The sequence below is a fragment of the Gopherus evgoodei genome, chromosome 1, assembly GCF_007399415.2.
Source record: "Gopherus evgoodei ecotype Sinaloan lineage chromosome 1, rGopEvg1_v1.p, whole genome shotgun sequence".
In the NCBI taxonomy this organism is placed as follows: domain Eukaryota; kingdom Metazoa; phylum Chordata; order Testudines; family Testudinidae; genus Gopherus; species Gopherus evgoodei.
In genome coordinates, this window is record NC_044322.1 from 143,779,501 (window position 1) to 143,805,534 (window position 26,034).

At 40.3% G+C, this 26,034-nt stretch overlaps 1 protein-coding gene across 1 annotated transcript in view; it reads left to right on the forward strand.

Moving 5' to 3' along the window:
- PTCHD1 (patched domain containing 1) overlaps window positions 1–25,571 on the forward strand; it is a 43,570-nt gene extending 17,999 nt beyond the window's left edge. Inside the window, exon 3 of the mRNA XM_030552064.1 lies at window positions 23,881–25,571. Within this exon, the coding sequence (XP_030407924.1) occupies window positions 23,881–25,535 (1,655 nt within the window). The 3' untranslated portion in view covers window positions 25,536–25,571. The remainder of the gene's footprint in view (window positions 1–23,880) is intronic.
- The last annotated feature ends 463 nt before the right edge of the window (window positions 25,572–26,034 follow it).

The following is a 26,034-nucleotide window of genomic DNA, read 5'->3' on the forward strand; positions in this document are numbered from 1 at the left end:
ATGGACATGAAGGACAGACGTACATTTTTTAATGAGAACTGGTTTAATCAAGTGGACAATTGAAAACGCAATTTTTTTCTTCTGACAGCAAAGTGAAGCAGGACATAGAAAGATTCTGCACAGATTTCAACAAATGTTTCACATATATACATTTAAAAAATAAAGCCTCCCATTAGGTAACTGAAAGCTAGAGGTGCAATCTATCATTGATTGTAGTCCGTGGAGATACTTTCATTTAACTTCCAACAAGGACTAGATCAGACCCTAGATTTACTGACCTTCAGAGAATATAGGCTTTCTAGTCTGTGGTTTAGTGTGGTATCTACTACTTATTCATGTTTTCTTAGCTGAACATGGGCGCCCATAGTAACACAGTGGCCGAAATTGCTAGCACGATCCCGGGATGCATAAACAGGGAAATCTCAAGTAGGAAGTAGAGAGGTTATTTTACCTATGTATTTGGCACTGGTGAATATTGTGTCTAGTTCTGGTGCCCACAATTCAAGAAAGATGTTGAGAAACTAGAGAGGGTTTCGGAGAGCCACGAGAATGATTAAAGGATTACAAAACGTGCCTTATGGCGATAGACTGAAAGAGCTCAATCAATTTAGTTGAACAAAGAGAAAGAAGGCTAAGGGGTGACTTGATTACAGTCTCTAAGTATCTACATGGAGAAAAACTATTTAATAATGGGCTCTTCAGTCTAGCAGAGAAAGGTGTAACATGAACCAGTGACTGGAAATTGAAACTAGAGAAATTCAGACTGGAAATAAGGTGCAATTTTTTAACAGTGAGGAAACAATTTACCAAGGGTCATGGTGTATTCTCCATCACTGACAGTTTTTAAATCAAGACTGGATGTTTTTCTAAAAGATCTACTCTAAGAATTATTTTGGGGAAGTTCTATGGCCTTCTGTGATATACAGAAGGTCAGACTAGATGATCACAGTGGTCCCTTCTGGCTTTGGAATCTATGAATCCATGATCTCATGACTACAAGCAAAAAGTTGACAGAAAAAAAATACTTATTCCTGATTCAAATCCTGATCTTACACAGATGCCACTATGCCACCACTGTGATCAACTGCAGCTGGTCAAATAATATTTCTCAAATAATGTATTCATAACATTTCACAATATTTGTCCAGTTATTCACTGAATGTTTTTAGATGATTTTCCCAGTCACGTACAGCCACACTGATAATTCAGGTTTCAGAGTGGTAGCCGTGTTAGTCTGTATCAGCAAAAGCAATGAGGAATCCTTGTGGCACCTTAGAGACTAACAAATTTATTTGAGCATAAGCTTTTGTGGGCTATAACCCACTTCATCAGAGGTGTGGAGTGGAAAATACAGTAGGCAGGTATAAAAATACAGCTCATGAAAAGATGGAAGTTGCCTTCTAAGGTGCCACAAGGATTCCTTGTTGTTTTTACTGATAATTCAGGCAATATATTTGCAAAACAAAGTATTCAATTAATTGTGTACTATTTTTAATAGATTATTGACAGATCCTCCTCTTAATTATTTACCTCATGTCAGCCTCAACTCCCTCCAACAGTGAACAATTTGTAGTGCACAAAAGGTAGCTTCAGTTTCTGTATTATTGAATTCTTTGCCTCACTAAGTCTTGATTGTGGTGATGGCTTTTATGTTGTGGACAGGCTTCTTTACCACAAGTAGGATGTATCAATTGCTTATTAAAACAAAGCAGAAATCAGATAAAGTCATTGAAACTAACAGGCTTCTGAGATATGCTATTCAGTGACGTTCAGCACTAGTCAGAAGTACAGCAGGAGCCTCTCCACCTGATTGGAATCTTATACGGCACTGATGAGGTGCTGTCTCAGCCATTGAGCGAAATATGGGAATTTTGGCAACAATCTTTGTTTTCACTGTGAACATTTTGCACAGCTTTTAGATAAATGACTGCTTCTTGGAGCAACCAATCCTGGAACCCATAAGAGTAAAGGCAATTCTTGATTTAGTCCTAACTGGAGCACAGGATCAGGTCCAAGAGGTGAATATAGCTGGACCACCTGGTAATAGTGTCATAATATAATTAAATTTAAATCCCTGTGGCGGGGGAAACATCACAGCAGCCCAACACTGTAGCATTTAATTTCAGAAAGGGGAACTATACAAAAATGAGGAGGTTAGTTAAACAGAAGTTAAAAGGTAAAGCACTAAAAGTGAAATCCGTGCAAGCTTCATGGAAACTTTTTAAAGACACCATAATAGAGGCTCAACCTAAATGTATACCCCAAATTAAAAAACATAGTAAGAAAATCAAAAAAGAGCCACTGTGTGCTAAACAACAAAGTAAAAGAAGCAGCGAGTGGCAAAAAGGCATCCTTTAAAAAGTAGAAGTTAAATTCTAGTGAGGAAAATAGAAAGGAGCATAAACTCTGGCAAATGAAGTATAAAAATATAATTAGGAAGGCCAAAAAATAATTTGAAGTACAACTAGCCAAAGACTCAAAAAGTAATACCAAAAAAATATTTAAGTACATCAGAAGCAAGAAGCCTGCTAAACAACCAGTGGAGCCGTTGGACGATCGAGATGCTGAAGGAGCACTCAAGGACGATAAGGCCATTGCAGAGATACTAGATGAATTCTTTGCATCAGTCTTCACAGTTGAGTATATGAGGGAGATTCCCAAACCTGAGCCATTTTTTTTTAGTTGACAAATCTGAGGAACTGTCCCAGATTGAGGTGTCATTAGAGGAATTTTGGAACAATTGATAAACTAAACAGCAGTAAGTCACCAGAACCAGATGGTGGTATTCACCCAAGAGTTCTGAAGGAACTGAAATGTGAAATTGCAGCACTACTAACTGTAGTCTGTAACCTATCATTTAAATCAGCTTCTGTACCAAATGACTGGAGGATAGCTAATGTGACACCAATTTTTAAAAAGGGCTCCAGAGGTGACCACAGCAATTAGAGGGCAGTAAGCCTGACTTCAGTACCAGGCAAACTGGTTGAAACTATAGTAAAGAACAAAATTGTCAGACACATAGAGGAACTTATTTTGTTGGAGAATAGTCAACATGGTATTTGTAAAGGGAACTCATGCCTCACCAATCTACTATAATTCTTTGAGGGGGTCTACAAGCATGTGGACAAGGAGGATCCAGTGGATATAGTGTACTTAGACTTTCAGAAAGTCCTTTACAAGGTCCCTCACCAGGCTCTTAAGCAGAGTAAGAAGTCATGGGATAAGAGGGAAGATCCTCTCATGGATTGCTAACTGGTTAAAAGATAGGATACAAAAGGTAGAAATAAATGGTCAGTATTCAGAATGGAGAGAGGTAAATAGTGGTGTCCTCAAGGGGTCTGTACTGTGCCCAGTCCTATTTAACATATTCATGAATGATCTGGAAAAAGGGGTAAACAGTGAGGTGGCAAAATTTGCAGATGATACAAAACTATTCAGGATAGTTAAATCCCAGGCAAACTGCAAAGAGCTACAAGAGGATCTCAGAACTGGGTGACTGAACAAAAAAATGACAGATGAAATTCAGTGTTGATAAATGCAAAGTAATGCACATTGGAAAACATAATCCCAACTATACATATAAAATTATGGGGTCTAAATTAGCTGTTAGAAAAAGATCTTGGAGTCATTATGGCTAGTTCTCTAAAAATCTCCACTCAATGTGCAGTGGCAGTCAAAATAGTGAACACAATGTTGGGAATCATTAAGAAAGGGATAGATAATAAGGCAGAAAATGTCATATTGCCTCTATATAAATCCATGGTATGCCCACATCTTGAATACTGCATTCAGGTGTGGTCACCCCATCTCAAAAAAGATATATTGGAATTGGAAAAGATTCAGAAAAGGGCAACAAAAATTATTAGGGGTATGGAATGGCTGCTGTATGAGGAGAGATTAATAAGTCTGGGACTTTTCAGCTTGGAAAAGAGACGACTAAGCGGGGATATGCTAGAGGTCTATAAAATCATGACTGGTGTGGAGAAAGTAAATAAGGAAGTGTTACCTACTCCTTCTCATAACACAAGAACTAGGGGCCACCAAATGAAATGAATAGGCAGCAGGTGTAAAACAAACAAAATGAAATTTTTTTTACACAATGCACAGTGAACCTGTGGAACTCCTTTCCAGAGGATGTTGTGAAGGCCAAGATTATAACAGGGTTCAAAAAAGAACTAGATAAATTCATGGAGGATAGTTCCATCAATGGCTATTAGCCAGGATGGGTAGGGATGGTGTCCCTAGCCTCTGTTTGCCAGAAGCTGGGAATGAGTGACAGGGGATGGATCACTTGATTACCTGTTCTGTTCATTCCCTCTGGGACACCTGGCATTGGCCACTGTCGGAAGACAGAATACAGGGCTAGATGGACCTTTGGTCTAACCCAGTATGGCCATTCTTATGTTCTTAAAGGTGTTCCTTGCAAAAAAAAATTCTTTTAAAAAAAAATCAGTGAACCAAATTCTGATCTGTTACATCTGTGGAACCCCAGTGGCTTACATGACTTGCCTGAATGTAAGTGGGAGCACAATATCACTGAATAATTTAAACATTATGGCCCCAAATCATCAGCACACTTAAGTATGGGCTTAAATGCTTTGATAAATAGGAATAAGAATATTTAAATGCTTTAAGTTAGATACTTGAATAATACTTTGCTAAATCAGGGCCTATACACTTTTAAACTCCAGAAGTACGTAATGACAAATCAAATTCTTCATTATTATGTTAAACAAATTCTATAGGTGGGCATGAACTGCAAAACAGAGATCCAGATTTCGATTCACCATAGCTTCCTCAACCAAAGTTTTGGGGTGTTTGTTATTTGGACCCAGGCCAAAGTGTTGTACCGAAATACCGTGGCTCACCATATCTAGTAAGTGTCATTTAATGATTCCTGAACCTTAAAAATATAATGTGTTACGTATCAAACCATTTAAAAATAAGCTGTGCTCATGAGACAGTCGACATGTTATATCATATAGCTGTAATGACACATTGATCTTAGACAAATGAAATGAAATTTTCAGTGTTGGTCTTTCTATTTCAAAAAGGCAGTCTGTTATTCCTTTAGAAAAACTATACAGTTTGTTCAAGAAGATTCAGCTCTATTAAATGACAACATTCACTGAAAGAAGCATCCATGTAAAATAATTGTGGGATGTCAGACATTGCCAAATATGGGGAGAGATGCAGTAAATGTTCCACTGGCTTATATTTAGCTTCTGATTTAAAAGTGTTCTAACGCATTAAAATATGCATGGAAAAAACAGTTCATCAGAAATAAAAATGGCCTGAACTTTCAGCCATCCGTAAACTGATCAAACATTTTGCTCAGTTTGATAAAATACAGATAAGTGCAGTGCCAACACTCACAGTCCTCTGCAATCTCTTTACTTTGTCAAAACATTCTTTGTAGCCTCAGCAAGTTGAGGAATCTCTGCTGAGCCAGCAGCAATCTTCAAAATATGCAACCTCTCAAACCTCCTTACGTTCAGAGGAGAAGGTAGTTCACATGGCAATTAAAGGCCTAAAACGTGAAATTTTAGCAGAGTGACAAGACAGAACCCATAAAACAAAATGTCAGGTCAGAGACCCTTTTCTTGAGTATCAGCCAGATAAGGTTTGGACTAGAAGAGAGGGAGCTGGAAAGTCTATGGGCTCATTGACATCTGGAAGAAGCAGATAGAGATGGGACAAGGAGCTATATGAACCAAGAAAAGAGAGACGGGGAATTATGCTGATGGGAAGAGAAATGTGGGGTTTAAAAAGCAGGGTAGGAATTGGCTGTGTTTGAAGGGGAGAGGGACACAGACAGAATGTGAAAGCGAAAAATGGAAATGAAAGGAACTCTAAAGATCTAAAGATGCTCAAGCCTGTGTGTAGCTAAACAAAACCAGGGAGACTATGGAATGGCAAGAAAAATGTGAAGAGCAGTGGAGCATAGCTTGAAATACTAAGTGCAATTTCCTGCACTTTGGAAGATTTTAGACTAAGATTTGAACAAACAAGTACAGATGCCCCCCAATTTACGCAATTGTTCTGTTCCAGAAAGCCTTGCATAACTTGAATTTTGTGTAAGTCAGAAATATATACCTATATGTTACACAAAAATTTCTGCAACTCAAAAATCCTATTTCTGGCTTATAGAACTTTTTCTGTAAGTGCAAATTTGTGTAAGATGGGTCTTGCGTAACCCGGGGAGCATCTGTAGTCTACCTGCCATTTCTTTGGAACTCTGAAGTAAACTACTAGTGGTGAACTGCATTCTGTTAAAATGTAACCATGCTCAAAAATATCCCAGGCTCTAAAAGCACTCATCATATTCTCCATCAGACACAAAAAATATTAATATATTCTTTTAAAACCCTCTGTCAGCATTAGTTTTACATACAGAAACATTAGTGTCCCATAGCAAGTTCCCGAACAGTGCTCCCAAATTTCCTTCATTCCATATTACAGGTACAATACACACAAATGTTTGACTTTGTAGAGTATTTTGCCACCAATCTTTGTCATAAATTAATAAAAATGAGAAGCTTACTGTGTCTCCCTTGTTTTTATTCTTTTCACTCAGCTTTCTTTCCTTCTCTATCAACCTGTCTCTCTTCCTTGTCTGTTTCTCCTAAGCAGAACTTTATCTCCCCTCTCCATGTGTATCTCACCAAGTTTCTGTCCCTCCACCTGTTCCCCTTCCATCTCATTCATTCCTGTTCTCACTTTCCCACAATCTTCACTCCCACATCCCTTTATCCTTCCGAGGTTTGTTTTCCTTTGCTTCCACTCTACTCTCTGTATCCTGTTTACTGTCCCTCCATGTTCTGTCTTCCAGCTCCCACTTCAACCCTATATTCTGATTTCTCTCCATAAGCTTCGCTCATCATTTTTGCTGTTTTTCCCAGCCTTTGCTTAGGCTCACATCTCTTTCTTGACTTCACCTTCCATTTCTTTCCCATTCTCCACCAGCTCAGTCATCTGCCCCCAATCTAACTTCCACAAACCCCAGCCTCAACAATCCATCCTCTGCCCTCTAAACTTCTAAAATTGCTACTCTGCCCACAATCCAGACCCTTTCCTCTCATCTCCCCAGTGAATACTCTGGCCCTGAACAGTTCTTTGCCCTGATCCATCTTCTTCCCCCACTACATCTCTGAATACAGTATCTGCCTGCTCAGACCCCTAATCAGTTCCCCAGTCTGTCCTTTGCCCATCCCATCCCTGCTTAACCCCAATGCATCTTCTGCCCACATCTTCATTAATATCCATCCTCTGAACCCCTCAGTCTCTCCTCTGCCCTTCCAATCCAATCTGATCCAGCTGCATTCTGCCTCCAATTGATTTTTCTGCTTTTCTCACCTCCTTGCTCCCTAATCAATTGATTCCCTCCCTACCCCAATCATATTCCTCTTCCAATCCATCTTTTTCCCCTCAATCACTGTAACAAATTCTGTGCCCTCCAATCCATCTTCCACAATCCCTCCCCATCACTCCTGAAGCAATATTTCTAGTCCTTTGATTAAATAAGCATAAATCCCCCCCCACAGCCATGCCCATTCAACCTATTCTTTATCTCCAGACAAATTCATCTTCTACCTCACACCCACTGGCAACTGATCACCCATCTTCCCCAAACAACTGCTGCTCTCCTTCCCTCCATTCTGCCTACCGATTGATCTTCTGCCTTCAGTCCAGTGAGGAAAGCAAATGCAAAGGAGGCACTAACATTTGAAAAGAATGTATTTAAAAATGCAAATAGTTCCCAAACCTTTTAGGCCATGTTCTCCCAGCTCTCTTCAAGTGCAAAGAAAATACATAGTTAACAAATTATAGTGAGATCCATGGCAAATATTAGTGTAGCAAGAACTGTATTTTCCCCTATAAAAGGTCAGGAAGCAAGAGTACATTGTACTCATATACAAACCCTTGTCCCAAGTGAAACATGTGAGAGATGGCTCAGTGTGCTGAGTTAGCATGGGTATAGGCATCAATTTAGGAATACAACCTTTGAGGCAAAATTAAACATTGTCAGAATCTACCTGGTTTTGATCTCCTGGTGTTTTTCCCATGTTTCATGAAAAAAAATTCCATGTCCATGAAAAAATGTGATCAAAGTTGGGCATGAAACTTTGTTTTAGAAATAGCTTTCTAGAATCTGAACATTTTCAGGAAGTTTTGTGATGCATTTTGAATTTTGAGCTGGGCTGGTCCCTGGGCAGAAAGGGAGGTTACATGGCATATATTAATGTTTGCTGATTGGCTGAGCTTGTCTCGTGTGCTCAGGAGGGTCAGCAGCTCCCATTGGCCCGGAGCAGCGAACCGTGGCCAGTGGGAGCCACGATCAGCCAGACCTGCGGACGCTGCAGGTAAACAAACCGGCCCGACCCGCCAGGGGCTTTCCCTAAACAAGCTGTATCTCAAGTTTGGGAAACACTCCAGTCATAACATCAGTTTCATGATCCTGTTATAAATAATTTTCCAAAAATAAAATGAGACACCAAATTTGTATGGAATATAACTCATTTTGGACCTAAAGTGAATGACATTTCTCAAAATGAGAGACAACTGTGAGGTATGTATAGGCCTGTCATCTTCGGGCAATCGGACCTCTTCCATGAAGAGGACACACGAAGTGCTGGGAGGGACAAAGGAAGAGAGTCTGTGACTAGGCCTGTTGGGGCAAGGGTGATTATGTAGGGACAGAGGTCCATGGCAGCTTCGGGGAGTTGTCTGTAAGTTTGGACATTTCAGCTAAGTATCCAAGCTGATCTCTAAACCCATCACTAAATTTACTGTCTCCTGTTTTTATGAAGTTTTTCAATGTTAAGGGCAGTTTACTGTATTGTTTTCTATGTTAATCTGTTCTGTTCTATTCATTATCCTAGATGCAGGGCAAAAATTATTTAAAGGGATAAAATTAGTGCATTATTGAATTATATTGGTTTCAGTGTTATGAGGCAGCTGGGGAAATTGAAAGAGTTTAAGACGCTCCATATTTCAGTAGACCATGGATCCAAAAAAAAGAAAAAACATAACCCAGAACCAAGGATGTTTTGGCTTCTGAATTCAGATCCAAAACCCGATGCCTAAGATTTTGCCCAAACTAAAATACACCCAGCCTCATTCTATCCTTAGGTATTCCTGTGTGTCATACCCAAACAGTGGTATTTAGCTGTTCTGTTACATACAAAATTATTTTTACATGGGCAGGTTGAGATGTCCTCAGTTTTCTTTTTGATTGCTGTTGCTTCAGTTTTATATATTTCATGTAAGGTCTGTCAAGAAAACTCATTTTATTCTCTATGGAGGAGGTCAGCTCACAGTATCTTCTACTCTTGCCTAACACTGTTATTTTATTTAACTTTCATTTGCTAATCTCCAGTACTTTGAATCTCAGTGGGTAGAAGGAAAAATCAGTAATGCTTTGCATATGGTGGCATGACACCAATGGGAATCTGTCTGGGAGGTCTGTCTTACTTTGTGCCTGCTGCCGTACGCCAGTTGCTGGCATTCACGTTGAAAGCTCTTCTCTCTTGATTAAACATGGTTTGGTGCCCCTGAATGCTAGGGAAACTTTTTCTGCATGCTTTTGCTGTGTGTCTGCAGTGCCAGAGTCCCCTTGTGTTTCCTAGCGCAATGGTTAAAGTCTCTCACATTCTATGCAACTCACCCCATTCCTCATGCAAGGTAAAGTATCGCTAGATAGTCTATGGTCCAAACCCCTGCACCATCCTCCATCCTCTGCAGCCACAGTATACTCCCCTCTTCCTCTCTGTATCCATAACAGGTGTGTGGTTAACCAAACAGAATGTTTCTCTTTCTGTTCCTTTCAAGCTCTCTCCTCAGCTAAGAACTCAGCCACAGTACTGTGTGTTGGAGGGAGTTTGCACATCTTTCACACATTTCAATGTGAAAAACCAGATTTTCGAGGGCACAAATGGCAATTACGCCCCAACTCCTATTGAAAATCAACGTCAGTTAGACCTCTAGCTGTCTTTTGTGCCCTTGAAGAACTCCCCTCTATCAATCCAAAAGTTGGTTTTGAAGCATAGACCAGTATTTATTAGGATCAGCAAATCTCCAGAAACTTTAAGCACAGATTCAGTTCAGAGAAGCATATAAAACATTTGGATCGTCATACATAAATAAATAACCAGACAACTAAAAGCATATAGCTAAAGAGCAGCACAGTACTTATATTCAAATATTTTTCAATGTGCTAAAAGAAACATATGATCTGACATTTCCGCCTCAGCCAGTTCTCTCTCAGAGTGAGTGGAGTAATCCACAAGTTGAAATAGAATTAACATCCTTATGTTTAAACACCAAAACAAGCCTTTGACATGGGACCACATTGGATTATTTTCTTAAGACAAATATTTGAACTGTAGGAAAAAGTGGCTGTCAAATGGTTTTCTGCTACCAGATTAAATATTCAATTTAAATAAAAACAGATTTTGAACCATATTTTGCCTTGCTTATCTCTGCTTCTCAAAATAAACTTGTCTCTCAGATGTTTTTCTATTTATAAAATGTGCTGACATTTTGCTGTCATAATAACAAACACAAACATTGCATAGGATCAGTATCCAAAAATGAAAGCTCCAAAAGAAACTATTCCAACCCCCATCAAAAATAACATCCTCCAAACTCCCAGTCTACCCATTCAGGTCTCTTGACTCTATTGAAGTCAATGGGACTACACAAAGGGCATAAAGTTAGCCATGTACAAATGTCTTTGCTGGATCAGGGTTATAATACCTATAAAATCACCACGTGGAACTTTTGTCCATTTATTTTAATTGGGTTTGGTATGCATCATACACTGATTGGGAAACATAATATATGGATAGAGATTTTTTTAGAAGTGGTCATGATTAAAATATGTTGTGTTCAAAGTTTAATGACTAAAACATAAAATAAAATCCATCAAATTATATTTTTCTGCTGTTTTTGCTCATGATCATGTTAAAACTAGGAAGAGAGATTGTGACTAGATCACTGAAAGAAAAGAACTAGTTAAATTAATGGAGGATTGTTCCATCGATGGCTATTAGCCAAGATGGTCAGGGATGTAATCTCATGCTTAGGCAGCCCTAAACCTCGACTGCCAGAAAGTGGGAGGGGAAGATAGGGTGGATCTAGGGTGACCAGAGGTCCCAATGTTATAGGGACAGTCCCAATTTTGGGGTCTTTTTCTTATATAGGCTCCTATTACCTCTCAACTCCTGTCCTGATTTTTCACACTTGCTGTCTGGTCACCCTAGGTGGATCTTGCCAAAGTTGCCCAGTTCTCTACACTCCCCTGGAAGCTCTGGTACTGGCCGCTGGACACTGAGCTAGATGGCCCAACGGTCTGACATCTGACACAGGATGGCTATTCTTATTTCAGTCCAGTACTTTACATGTATTTCTCCTGTTCCATATTCCTTATATAGATCAGGGTGGAGAGACAATAGATATGAAGTATACATAGCTTATGTGCATGTGTTTGTACATACTAAGGACTTACACCTAGACAGTAATTTTGGTTTGAATGGTACTACAGATAACATTGTTTGTTCTTTTTATACATGTTCCTGAAGTGTATGTCCATTGTTCTTTATTTGTCATGATTAAATGCTATTGTTTATATTATAGCAATTTATATAAATATTTTGGTTTTTATCTTTAAAAAGATAACACCACTCACCCTGGTTTATTATTCTGTGATAGAGAATATTGGGGAAGAGTTGCATTTGCTAGAGCCCCTCTTTGTGCAAGTTTGGGAGAGTATAAATCAAAAAGAGCATGGCCTGACCAATATTAAGTGTTCCACCCTAGAAGAGAAAGTTGGCCCTATGCCGCCTTTCCAGACAGGTGCATTCTTCAGAAACATAGGATGGGTGAAATATTCTGTGTCTGATGTGAAACATCCAAATGACTGAGGATAAAATTCACCCTTGGGCAGAGGGCCCACACAAGTCCTGTTCACCACCTAAATGCTGTATCAAGTATTTTGAGGGCTTGTGTGGGTCCTAAGTGATACATTAGGCATGTGCTGGTGAATTTCACCATGAATGTGCGCGATAAAGTAATGTATCAAGCAGTTTGACTAATGGCACATGCATGTCGGTTCCAAAGATCCAAATACTATAAGGTGAGTGCACAACTGGTTGAAAGACCATTCTCAAAGAGTAGTTCTCTCTCACTGTCATACTGGGAGGGCATATCTAGTGGGACCCCTGTGGGTCAGTCTAGAGTCTGATACTATTCAATACTTTCATTTATGACTTGGATAATGGAGTGCAGAGTATGTTTATAAAAATTGTGGATGATGCCAAGCTGGCAGGGGCTGCAAGCACTTTGGAGGACAGGATTAGAATTAAAAATGACCTTAAACTGGAGAATTGGTCTGAAAGCAACAAGATGAAATACAATAAAGACAAGTGCAAAGTTCTTCACTTAGGAAGGAAAAAAATCAAATGCACAACTACAAAATGAGGAATAACTGGCTAGGCAGTAATACTGCTAAAAGGGAGGGGGGCTATAATGGATCAAAACTGAATATGAGTCAACAATGTGATGCAGTTGCGAAGAAAGCTAATATTCTGGGGTGTATTAACAGGACTTGTCCCACTCTACTCAGTACCAGTGACGCCTCAGCTGAAGTATATATGGGATATGGGCATACCTGGGTTTGTGACTATGATGATAAAAAAGTAGAGTTATGAGCTTCTATCAGGAAGGCAGCCATGTTTCAGACTTGGACAGCAGATAAGGTAATATATGGTTTGCTGCCATCTGCAGTGTGGACACAAATGTTGAAGAGTGCTACCTAGGCCAGTAAATTGTTACAAACTCAGTAAAAAATGATAGTGTAAATTAACTTTGGTTCTAGTTCAATCAGCTTCTTTGAATTTTATTTTTCTGGTCAGAAAGATTTGATCTAAACTGTATGCTCACTCTTTGCTCTATACGCATGTTCATGAAAATTTTGCAACTGCTATTCACTGGCGTGTTTTAATTTCAAACTATATTTGTAGGGAGAGGTCACATCCGACAAGTCACATAACATTTTTATTTTGTCATTGATTAGCTGTTCTTAACCCTCATCATCAGGAAGATCAGCAGTGGCCATTTCACTTAGCTTCACAGAGGGTGGAGGGGGGTTTTAGGTAAGCTGTCTGATCCAGCTGGAAAAATTATGGAGGGAATCATCCCAAGCTCTTTGTCTAACTCTGGAAGGCACTTATGTAGCTGAGCAGAGCACAGAGTTATTTTTAATGCCATCAGCTAGTGGAATCTAGCATGTCTTCATTACATCAATACTATTACTGTTATAGTTTTGTAAAAGAACATTCCCTGGGCCTGATTCGAATATCCCTTGTGCTGGTTTTACATAGGTTAGCTCTTTTGATTTCAGTGGGATTACTTTGGATTTACACGGAGGTAAGTGAGATCAGAATTAGGCCACCTGAATCCATGGGCAGCAGTTTCCCACACATGGATAAATCTTGCTTCAATGTCCATATCTAGTCCCTGTAACTGACTATCCCAGGAAGACAGTAGCCTAGATTAGCTCATCATTATTCTTAGTCCCATCAATTGGTGAAAATCATGTGTATTGTTATGGCATTTAACCTCATCAATGCAGAGGTCAGTCATGATTAGTGTTTTGTATACAAGTGTGCTAAGATGGGGCAAAAAAAACTAATTATCCATAAAATCATGGGTGGAGTTTGGCGGGCAGAGTGGGGCATTGCACCCCCAAAATTGCAAGCTTCGGACAGACAGGCAGCCTGAGTGTGCAGTGTCATGAGTTCCACAGAGGAGACAGGAGACTTCTCCCAGCTTGGGACCCTGTGAGGCAGGGAGTCAGAATTTTGTTTGTAAACAGTATCAGAGGGGTAGCGGTGTTAGTCTGTATCCACAAAAACAATGAGGAGTCCGGTGGCACCTTAAAGACTAACAGATTTATTTGGGCATAAGATTTTGTGGGTAAAAAACCCACTTCTTCAGGTGCATGGAGTGAAAATTAAAGATACAGGCATAGATATATTGGCACATGAAGAGAAGGGGGTTACTTTACAAGTGGAGAACCAGTGTTGACAAGGCTAATTCAGTCAGGGTGAATGTGGTCCACTCCCAATAATTGATGAGGAGGTGTCAATACCAAGAGAGGGAAGATTGCTTTTGTAGTGAGCCAGCCATGCCCAGTCCCTATTCAAGCCCAAATTAATGGTGTTAAGTTTGCGAATGAATTGTAGCGGTGCAGTTTCTCGGGGAAGTCTGTTTTTGAACCTTTTTTGTTGAAGGATGGCTACTTTTAACTCTGTTATTGAATGTCAAGGGAGGTTGAAGTTTTCTCCTACTGGCTTTTGTATGTTGCCATTCCTGATGTCTGATTTGTGTGCATTTATTCTACTACATAGAGACTGTCTGGTTTGGCCAATGTACATGGCAGAGATGCCTTGCTGGCACGTGATGGCATATATCACATTGGTAAATGTGCAGGTGAATGAGTCCCTGATGGTGTGGCTCATGTGGTTGGGTCCTATGATCATGATGCTAGAGTAGATATGGGGATAGAGTAGGCAATGGGGGTTGTTACAGGGATTGGTTCCTGGGTTAGTGTTTCTGTGGTGAAGTGTGTAGTTGCTGGTGAGTATTTGCTTCAGTTTGCGGGGCTGTATGTAAGCGAGGACTGGCCTGTCTCCCAGGGTCTGTGAGAGTGAGGGATTGTTCTCCAGGATAGGTTGTAGCTCGTTGATGATGTGCTGGAGAGGTTTTAGCTGGGGGCTGTATGTGATGGCCAATAGTGTTCTGTTATTTTCCTTGTTGGACTTGTCCTGTAGTAGGTGACTTCTGGGTATCCGTCTCGCTCTATCAATCTGTTTCCTCACTTCTCCAGGTGGGTATTGTAGTTTTAAGAATGCTTGATGAAGCTTGTGTAGGTGTTTGTCTCTGTCTGAGGGATTGGAGCAAATGCGGTTGTATCTCAGGGTTTGGCTGTAGACAATGGATTGTGTGTTGTGTCCTGGATGAACCTGGAGGCATATAGGTAAGTATATTGGTCATTAAGTTTCCAGTATAGGGTCAGTGGGTTTCCAGTATAGCCAGTGGGAGAACACTTTAATTTCCCTGGACACCCAATAACAGATTTAAAAGTAGACATCCTTCAACAAAAAAACTTCAGAAACAGACTTCAAAGAGAAACTGCAGAGCTACAATTCATTTATAAACTTAACACCATTAATTTGGGCTTGAATAGGGCCTGGGAGTGACTGGCTCACTACCAAAGCAATTTTCCCTCTTGGTATTGACATCTTCTCATCAATTATTGGGAGTGGACCACATCCACCCTGACTAAATTTGCCTTGTCAACACTGGTTCTCCACTTGTAATGTAACTCTCTTCTCTGCATGCGCCAATATATTTATGACTGTATCTGTAATTTTCACTCCATACATCTGAAGAAGTGGGGTTTTTACCCACAAAAGCTTATGCCCAAATAAATCTGTTAGTCTTTAAGGTGCCGCTGGACTCCTCGTTGTTTATAAACAGAGTGATTTAACAGGTAATTAAGATAAGAAAGGGCTGTTAGGGTGTTTCCTAAAGTTAAATGATCTGTTCCAAGCTTGGTGAACTGCAAAAAGTAAGAAGCCTACATGATAGAAAGTAATTATAGATTTTTCTACAATTATTTCAGTTGTTGGATTCAAGAGGTAGTAACAAAGTTGTTAATATTTTTTTTGGAAGATAACTGATTTTTTTAGACAAAGGAAATTCAGTAGATATAATCTATCTGGATGTCAGTAAGGCATTTGATACAGTTCCACATGAGAAATTATTAGTTAAATTGTAGAAGATGGGGATTAATATGAGAACTGAAAGGTGGATAAGGAACTGGTTGAAAGGGAGACTACGATGGGTCATAGTGAAAGGTGAACTGTTAAGCTGGAGGGAGGTTACTAGTGGAGTTCCTCATCAGTCTATCTTATTTAACATTTTTATTACTGACCTTGGCACAAAAAGTGGGAGTGTGCTAATAAAATTTACGAATGACACAAAGTTGGGAGGTATTGCCAATATGGAGGAGGACCAGAATATCATACAAGAAGATCTGGATGACCTTGTAAACTGGAGTAATAGAAATGGGATGATACTTAATAGTGCAAAGTGAAAGGGGATGCATTTAGGGACTAACAACAAGAATTTTTGCTGTAAGCTGAGGATTTATCAGTTTGAAATGACAGAGGAGGAGAAAGACCTGGGTGTATTTGTTGATCACAGGATGACTATCAGCTGTCAATGTGATGCGGCCATGAAAAAGGCTAACATGATCCTGGGGTGCATCAGGCGAGGTATTTCCAGTAGAGACAGGGAAATGTTAATACCATTATATAAGGCACTTGTGAGACCTCATCTGGAGTACTGTGTACAGTTCTGGTCTCCCATGTTTAGAAAGATGAATTCAAACTGGAACAGGTACAGAGAAGGATGATCTGAGGAATGGAAAATGAACCTTATAAGAGGAGACTCAAAGAGTTCATTACATTGCAATTTTAAACCTAACCAGTGTCCCATAAGTGACTTGCCACAAGATGCCAGAAACTGTTATTATTAGAACTGAGTAGGTCTAATATTAATTTAATTTTCTTTTTTGATATAGGAATCCTGTCCTGTCAGATAATTTCTAAGTTATTATCTGCAAAAAAAATTAGAGTTTTCAGTTTCCTAAGTAGCCCCTGGAACCACAGTTAAAGTTGCCCTCCCTCCCCCAAAAAATCTGAAATGGTGCCCCTGTGGGCTGGCACAGAAATCTCCTCCCCCCTTGACTGGAGCCGCCTTCCCAAATATAGAAGTCAAACTGCACCTATGCATAAAATGCTACCATGTGTAACAGACAGCCATGGAAGAGTGGAACTTCCTCCTCCATCTTTAGGGGGGTGTCCCACATTCCAAGAAAAGTAAACAAACACACTTGAAACCAAAAGGTAAAACACAGTGCAGTTCCACAGCACAACATACTGCTATACTGTATCTATGTGCATGTAAAACTAAGGCTATGTCTACACTAGCATTTTTGTTGGCAAAACTTTTGTCAGGCAGGGGTGTGAAAAAACTCCCCCGACTGACAAAAGTTTTATCAACAAAAGCATCGGTGTAGACAGCGCTATGTCCGCAGGAGACACTCTCCCGCCAACATAGCTACCACTACTCGTTAGGGGTTGTTTAATAACACCAGCAGGAGAGCTCTCTGCTGCCAGCATAGAGTAGCTACATGGGAGACCTTACAGTAGTACAGCAGTGCCACTGTAAGGTCCGTAGTGCAGACATAGTCTTGTGAAAAGGGAACTAATGTTTGATTCCCAGTCTCTCGCCCTGTTTTCCATTACTGAAAAATTCTATTCAGTTTTTCCTTTAAATATATCCATTTAATCTTTTTATGGGGGCTGTGAGAAAACTCTCATAATTTTTGTATAAAATTAAAGATAGCACATTGCATTCTTTAAAGACAGAAAATCTAACAGCAGCTGTCATTTTAGGCTGGCATTGTTGCCTCGTGGATAGAGCACTGGACTGGGACTCAGGAGACCTGCCGCAGGGCAACTCATTTCTCGTCCCTGTGCCTCAGCCTTTGTTTCTGTAAAATGAGGATAATGATACTGACCTCCGTGATAAAGTACTTTGACACCTACTGATGAAACGTGCTATGTAAGAGCACTTTTACTATCTTATTTTTTAAAGACAAAGATGGGTGACACGCAGTCTGTAAAAACCCCAGGCTGCTGCAGAAAGTACAGTCGAAATAACTACAGCCTGAATTCACAGAAGGGCTTAAGCACTGCAACACAGACATGCATACACACTCTCCCCCCTCCGCCATTCTGTGTGGCGTTAGGTGTACTCGGACCACAGCTACTGGATGGGGTCCCATTACGTGAGATAGGTGAGGCAACACCTGTCTTAACCTGATCTGAGGATCACACTGCAGCTTAGGAGAGAGATACATGTTCTGGTTGCTGCCTGAGGCAGAAATTTAGGCACCTAGGGAAACTTTACAGCAGACATTTACGCACCGAGCGAGTTTAGGCACCTACGGATTTAAGCGGCAGCTGAGCAGGGGTTTTGTGGATTGTAGTAGTACCTAAATCAGGGGTTTAGATGCTTAAGTCTCTCTGTGACTCTGGGCCTACTCTCTGGGCTGCTTTAATCAGAATTTCTGTAATGGATCTTGAGCAACAGCAAACACGACAAGGGGGAATCCCCTGTATCCCAAAGGACTAGCTCTTTAGGGCAACAAGAGGATTTTTGCGTGGTTTTCTCCAGTGCTATTATTAGTTATTTGTATTATTGGAGTGCCTAAGAGCTCCAATCACAGACCAGGGCCCCATGTGCTAGGTGCTGTACAAACACAGAACAGATAGTCCCTCACTCTCATTTTTCCAATACCTCATTGTCATTCCTCCAACAACCTCATTTGCCCCTTCAGATCACACTCCCCAGCCTCCACAGCTCTCTCGGCTTTATCTCTACTCATATTCCTGTTACTTGTGCCAGCTAGTGCCGCCAGGTCCTGCACCATCATGTCTCACTTTTTCTCTCCACCCAGAGTGAATAAATATTTGAGAGCATATTCACAGCTCATTTTTTATTGCTTTTTACACAAAAGATTGCTTAAAAAGAGTTGTGGATAGTGACAAACTGGTATAAACAGAAAAGGGGACTCTGCTGGATGATACAGTTAAAGTCACCCCACCAAGCAACAAAAACAATACCTTTTGATCTAGGTGACCAATCACAGAGCACACACAGTGATCTATGAATAGTAAGTAAGTGTTTGTAGTGAAGAGTTTGCTAATAACCCACTGGCTAAATGTGTTCACACATTATTTACTGAACAATTGTGAAAAACAAATCAGTACAAATAATGTTTTGGATAACTAAATAGCAGGAAAAGGGTTAAAATAACAGGATTATTTATTTGCAAGGAAAGATCTGATCACCTCTAGCTGATGGTTTATAGGACAGACATCATAACATTGAGAGAGAGAGGAACAATAGAGTCAAATATAGATGGGCAGATGGTGGTTAAAAATGGAGAACATGAAATCAGCATAACCATAGAAGGAAAGCAAAATTCTTACAAAATGCCTCCATGCACAAGACAACAAGGGCTAATCTCTAAAATACTATGCGTAATTAGCATATGAAATTAGGGCCTGCTCCTTTCCACGGATTTCAGTGGGCACTGCATCAGGCCCTGAGTGTGACTGCATGTAAAAACTGTGACTTTGGGCTAGACAATTAAGGACACCTTTGCAGACTTGCAATTTTGAAAATTAGGCCTTCAGTACCCTTCACAAATATTGTACATGATACAGAACATGGTCAAGAAATACACAAAATTCAAACAGAAAATACCAATCCATAATGTACGGGGTATATAAAAGACAAAAAAAGTAACCCATAAAATAGGATGATATGCAAGGCAATCATTTTTTTCAGTTAGCTTTCTAGATTATATGCATTTGAGCCTCTCATTTAGTTTAATAGTTTTATTAATCCAGTTTCTTTTCAAGTTATCCTCCACAATTATATAATAGCAAAGTAAAAAAGTATCCCAAAGTATTATATTATTAAAATGTGTCCTTGTAGTAAGTGGCAGTCAGAAACATAGGTGCAGAAAGTAGGAGTGTGTGGAGTACTTCAGCATCCCCAGGTTTTATGCAGGGCCACTGGACCCATGCCCAGGGCTCCACTCCCCAGCTTGGGTCCTGGGGGCCAGCCCTGCGGCCCGCTCCCCAGCCACTAGTTCCACACATAAAACCTGGGGGTGCTTCCCATGCTTCTGCTCTGTTCCCAGCCCTCCGCCTGCACTCTGCTGGCCCCACTGCCCGGCTGCTGGCCCTGTGCCAGGGTCTCCGCTCCCCAACCACTGGCTCTGTGCCCAGCCACGCCCCCCACTCTCAAGCCTCCACTCCCAGGGTTCTGCACCCAGCCAGGGCTCTGCTCTTGGCCCTGCTCGTGGGGTTCCAGCTACTGACTCCTGCCCGGGGATCCATTCCTGCCCCCATACCCGCCTTCAGCTGTGGCCTCGGCCACCTTACCCCTGTCCAGGTCCCCCCCTCCCGGAGACACAGCCCTGCTCCCAGACTCAGCTCAGGGGCGGGCGGCACGGACCGGAGTAAGGGGGCTGGCTTGCAGCACACCCACTACTAAAAATATTCTAGCACCACTGATCAGAAGTCAATGTGATCAGACATGTCTATTATCCAAAACATACAAACAAACAAAAACCAGACCTTGCATCATTTTAACTATATCTAAATTTTGTTGTATTGTAAGGACTAAAGCCTGCCAAATTAATGCTTCTATCTGAAATTGTTATGCAAGGCCTTATTATTGATGAAGCATTTTTTTTAAAATGTGTTCAAACTAAAGCTCATGGTGAAAGTAATTTGTAATGTGATGCTATGTGGAATAGTCAGACATGCCCATCTGCAGGACTTATAGGAACTATAAAGAGATTAAACCTCTCATTCCTCACTTTGGCAAGTGATCTCTTACTTTTAAATAAAGGTCAATCTGTCTTTACAAAGAACACAGGGAAAGCAAGCTTAATAGTTTTCCCTGCTGAACCTAGAACATAACTATTTAAAACATAATTAACAACGAGGCGTCAGTCGCTGATTGTACTTTTTCCTTTTTCTATGTCTGGGAAGTTTTGGCATCCCCAATTAGTTTTAATAGGGGGCACTGTACTAGCTATCAAATTGACAGTCTTGACCTGCCCTCTAGAAGCAGCTGTAAAACAATATTTGGACAAATTAAGATAAATGCCTCATTGGAAACATGACTAATGTTACTACAAAATGGATATTCATGTTTTATGCCATGATGTAGGGTTTTTTTAAAATCTGGTATGCATGATGGCAAGGACTTTGTTACTGTGAATAAGAGATGCTGGAGAGAAAAGACACTAGTTACATTAACTCATTTTAGTTCCATATTTCAAATTTCTCTTTTGTTTAAAAGTATCTGTGACTAGTGAGTTCACTGTTTTCCCTTATTACCAGAATGAACAGCCATGCCATCAGCTCAAAACTTAGATATGCTAATTCCTGCATCAAGGCCAGGGTTATTATTATCAGTTTTGGGGATACTCTGATTAGGCAGGGGTATCAAACATGCAGCCCCCAGGCCAGATCTAGCCAATGTATGTACGTATGCGGCCTTCATGACACACAGATGCTCAGGAATTGATTTATTTTTTAAGAAAATTTTCAGCGCTAATGGCAGCAGAGATAACCTTCCAAATGTGAACCAAATATAATTGATGTAAAGGTATCTGCCTGAGTTTGCAGACAGTATGAAACAATAGTGCAGAGATTGAATGCCCCGACCCTAAGTCCATGATTACAGTCCAATTTACACTTTCATGCCTGCATTAAATATGTTTTAATCACTGAACATTGTTAGTGGAAGGAATGAGGATGACAATGAGAGCAAAGCAAACCTACTGGGTTGGGAATTGGACATTACTGAAGAGAAAGAAATGCAGAGGAAAAAGCAAAGTAGAGTCACGAAGGCAGAGATGGGGGAGAAACAGAGAAAGCAGGAAGGGAAAGGAAGAAAAACAAAGGGGAGATATAGTGGCTGGCCCAAAGATGGGAGGACATATCACTGAATGACAAATGCAACAAGAAGAAGAAATCATAACTAACTACATTTTTAGGCCCAAATTCACAAAGAGAGTTAGGCATAAGTCACCTAAGCTAGCCAATGGCTATCCTAAACCCCACTCCTTTCAGAGTCAGGCACCTAAGATGCTTGACTCTAGGAAAGAGGATCCCAGTTCATGGCTCACCAGTAAGAGAAGCACTTCCCTGCAGTCTGGACTTAGCACCATTCTGAGAGAATGAGTTAGATCCTGCCTCACTCCGTACAAAAGAGCCAGAGAAGGTGCTGTCACTACCACCCATCTTAGAACCTCTAGCTAAGTGGTTAGAGCACTCACCAGGGATGTGGGAGACCCACGTTCAATTTACCCCCTCTGATCCCTGGGGGATTGCAGGCTCTAACTACTGAACTATGAGATATTCTGATGTGGGAATCTCTCCTTTTGAAGCTGTTCCACTGTGGATAAACACTTAAAGAGTCATTGGGTGAGGAAGTGTGAACATGATTCTTCAGGTTAGTGTTTAGAGCACTTACCTGGCAGTGCAAGACCCAGTCCCCCTGCTGCAGTGAATCCCATCCTTAGTTCCTACATAAAAACCATATTTTTCATTTGATCTCTGTGTAGGGCGACCAGATGTCCCAATTTTATAGGAACAGTCCCGATTTGGGGGTCTTTTTCTTATATAGGTGCCTATTACCCCCCATCCCCTGACCCGATTTTTCACATTTGCTGTCTGGTCACCCTGTCTCTGTGCAAACTTCAGACTGAAAGCAATGGGCATTCCACTGTGAGAAGTATACAGTCCAGAATATACACCCAGTCCCAGGCCCATAATTAGTTTAGAATTTAGCCTGGGGGACTCAAGGAGTTGGTAAAGGGGTGCAAAGACATTGTCAAATGATCTAAGCCTAGGACTAATGTCTCAGAAATCCTGAGTCTAAACATTGGCACCCCTTGTAAAGTCACTCAGTTTTCCTATTTCAAATCAGTTTTCCCACCTCCCAGGAGTGTACTTTTAGGACTGATTAGGTATCAATCAGCTGGCATTTTACAAACTTCAACTTATTTCGAAACGTTATTTTTACAGAACTTTTCTCTTCTACAATACATCAAGTTGTGTCTCATAACCGTTCCCATCTGATAGCTCTTTGGTGATGTATGTGAAATGAGTCTGTGTTCGCAGTATGGTTCTGCTGCAAATGAGCAAGTAAACCATCATCAGAATTGATACCTTTGTTGACAGGTCACAACAGAGAGACCAAGGATTTAATGGCATATAGGACAAAAGAACCAGAGACACAGGAAAAGCTATGCATTTTGCCAATCCTATATTTGTTCAGTTCAGCTCTTTCACGAACACTATATTTATTTTAAGAGGTAATTAAATAAATTACAACATTTAGGGATTGGTGAAAATTTAAATAGATCTGCATTTAGTTGAACAAACTGTGTAAGTATACACATTAAAGTAAGAAAAATAAAGCAGCATGTAGTTTTGTACATATAAGCTTATTATAATCCACATTCATGCTGCCTTTCTGCTTTTGTAAAATTTATTCATGCTTTTTTGTTTGCTACATTTCTGTGATTTATCTTTTTTTCTAGACAGAGGATGTGGCAAGGGACTGGAAAAATCTGTAATTGATTCACCCAGCAAAACTCAACTCAGATACAACATTCCTTCACTTTATTTTTTTCTAGTTTTTCAGCAAGAAGACCAAATAATGCCCAAGCTCTTCTGGTTCCTAATCGCTTGTTCTATTCACTAGTCAGATCCCACCACCTGAAAACATTACAAACATACTGAATTTCAAAGCATCCTCCATCTCAGGCGCTCTTGAAAACTAAAACCAATGGCTGAGAAAAAACAAATATTTTACCTGGTTACCATCAACCCAATAACACTGATGTGTGGAAACTCTAGTGAACTCTTTACAAAGACATTAGGCTTCCACATGTTGACCCTTACTAAAAATACATGATGAAGATACTTGGGTTTGCTAACTGCTTTTCTCATGATTAATGTGCTTCTGCAATTTACAAAATCTTAATATTTTTTATTCCACAAGAACTTTGCTACTTAAATTAATGGCGGCCAGTTATAACTCCTTGGTGCCTTTTAGCACGTCCATGTTAAAAAAATTTCATGCTGTTTTGCCCTTCCTGACTAAAAAGATACAGACCTTAAACACTTGCTTTGTTCTTTATTCTAGGTCATGGGTTATATGGGACTTTTGAAATGTTGTCCTCCTGGAGGAAAACTAGAGAAGACCAACATGTTAAAGAGAGAACTGCAGCTGTGTTTGCAGACTCCATGCTCTCCTTTTCTCTCACCACTGCCATGTACCTGGTCACTTTTGGAATAGGTGCCAGTCCCTTCACTAACATTGAAGCAGCAAGGATTTTCTGCTGCAATTCCTGTATCGCAATTTTCTTCAACTACCTCTACGTACTCTCCTTTTATGGTTCCAGCCTGGTGTTTACTGGCTACATAGAAAACAACTACCAGCATAGTATCTTCTGCAGAAAGGTACCAAAGCCAGAGGTATTGCAAGAGAAGCCTGCATGGTATAGGTTTCTTCTGACAGCCAAATTCAGTGAGGACACAACCGATTCAGAAGAAACAAATACTTATGAAAGTCATCTTCTGGTGTGTTTCCTCAAACGCTATTACTGTGACTGGATAACAAACACTTACGTCAAGCCTTTTGTAGTTCTCTTTTACCTTATTTATATTTCCTTTGCCTTAATGGGCTACCTGCAGGTCAATGAAGGGTCAGACCTTAGTAACATCGTAGCAACCGCGACACGAACCATTGAATACACTACTGCCCAGCAAAAGTATTTCAGTAACTACAGCCCAGTCATTGGGTTTTATATCTATGAGTCAATAGAATATTGGAACACAAGCGTTCAAGAAGATGTGCTAGAGTATACTAAAGGGTTTGTGAGGATATCTTGGTTTGAGAGCTATTTAAATTATCTTAGGAAACTCAACATATCTACTGGATTGCCCAAAAAGAATTTTACTGACATGTTGAGGAACTCTTTCCTGAAAGCCCCCCAGTATGCCCATTTTTCAGAGGATATCATCTTTTCCAAGAAATACAACAACGAAGTTGATGTAGTAGCTTCAAGGATGTTCTTGGTGGCTAAGACTATGGAAACCAAGAGAGAAGAACTCTATGATCTCCTGGAAACCTTGAGGAAACTTTCTCTCACATCCAAGGTAAAATTCATCGTTTTCAATCCATCATTCGTGTACATGGATCGTTACGCCTCCTCGGTGGGAGCCCCCTTACAAAATTCCTGCATCAGTGCTTTATTTCTGCTCTTCTTCTCGGCATTCCTGGTGGCAGACTCTCTAATCAATGTCTGGCTCACTCTAACTGTTGCCTCAGTCGAATTTGGAGTCATAGGTTTCATGACCTTGTGGAAAGTGGAACTGGACTGTATTTCTGTGTTGTGCTTAATTTATGGGATTAATTATACAATTGACAATTGTGCGCCACTGTTATCAACCTTTATCCTGGGCAAAGATTTCACAAGAACTAAATGGGTAAAAAATGCCCTAGAAGTGCACGGGGTAGCTATTTTACAGAGCTACCTCTGCTATATTGTTGGTCTGATTCCTCTTGCAGCTGTGCCTTCAAATCTGACCCGTACACTGTTCAGGTGCTTGTTTTTAATAGCATTAGTCACCTTCTTTCACTGCTTTGCCATTTTACCTGTGATACTGACTTTTGTGCCACCATCCAAGAAAAAAAGGAAAGAGAAGAAGAATCCTGAAAATCGTGAGGAAATAGAGTGTGTCGAAATGGTGGATATGGATAGTACCCGAGTGGTTGACCAAATTACAACAGTTTGATTTGTTTGTTTGTTGTCTTTTCACAGTAGGTCTTATTGAGAGAAAAGAGATCATTATTGACTAAATATTGGATTTTTGATTTTTCTTTTCGTAAACTAAAACCAAGAATAGCCAAATGGTGGGGGTGGGGAAAAAAAGGGGAAATTGTACATTAATTGGCCTCCATAACAAAGGTATTATTAGTGAAAGAATTTATACACACACACAAAGAGTGTGAATTTTAGTCACTTGTGGTAAGATCTAAGGGAAGATGGGTTACTAAGCACTGTTCTGCCTTCTCTATACTGCAGATACAGCTATTATTATTGCTGAGCCCAATCAAATTGAAAGGTCAACTGTCAAGGCTGAAGTAACGCTCAGCGTTCATCCGGAGGTAAAGGCTTTACAAACTTTCTGCACAGCAATAATTCAGCTCTGTGAGTCAGCTCTGATAGGTTTTAGCCATCACATTGATCTTTTCTTTTCTCTTTTACTCGAATGAAAACATTCATGCAAGTTT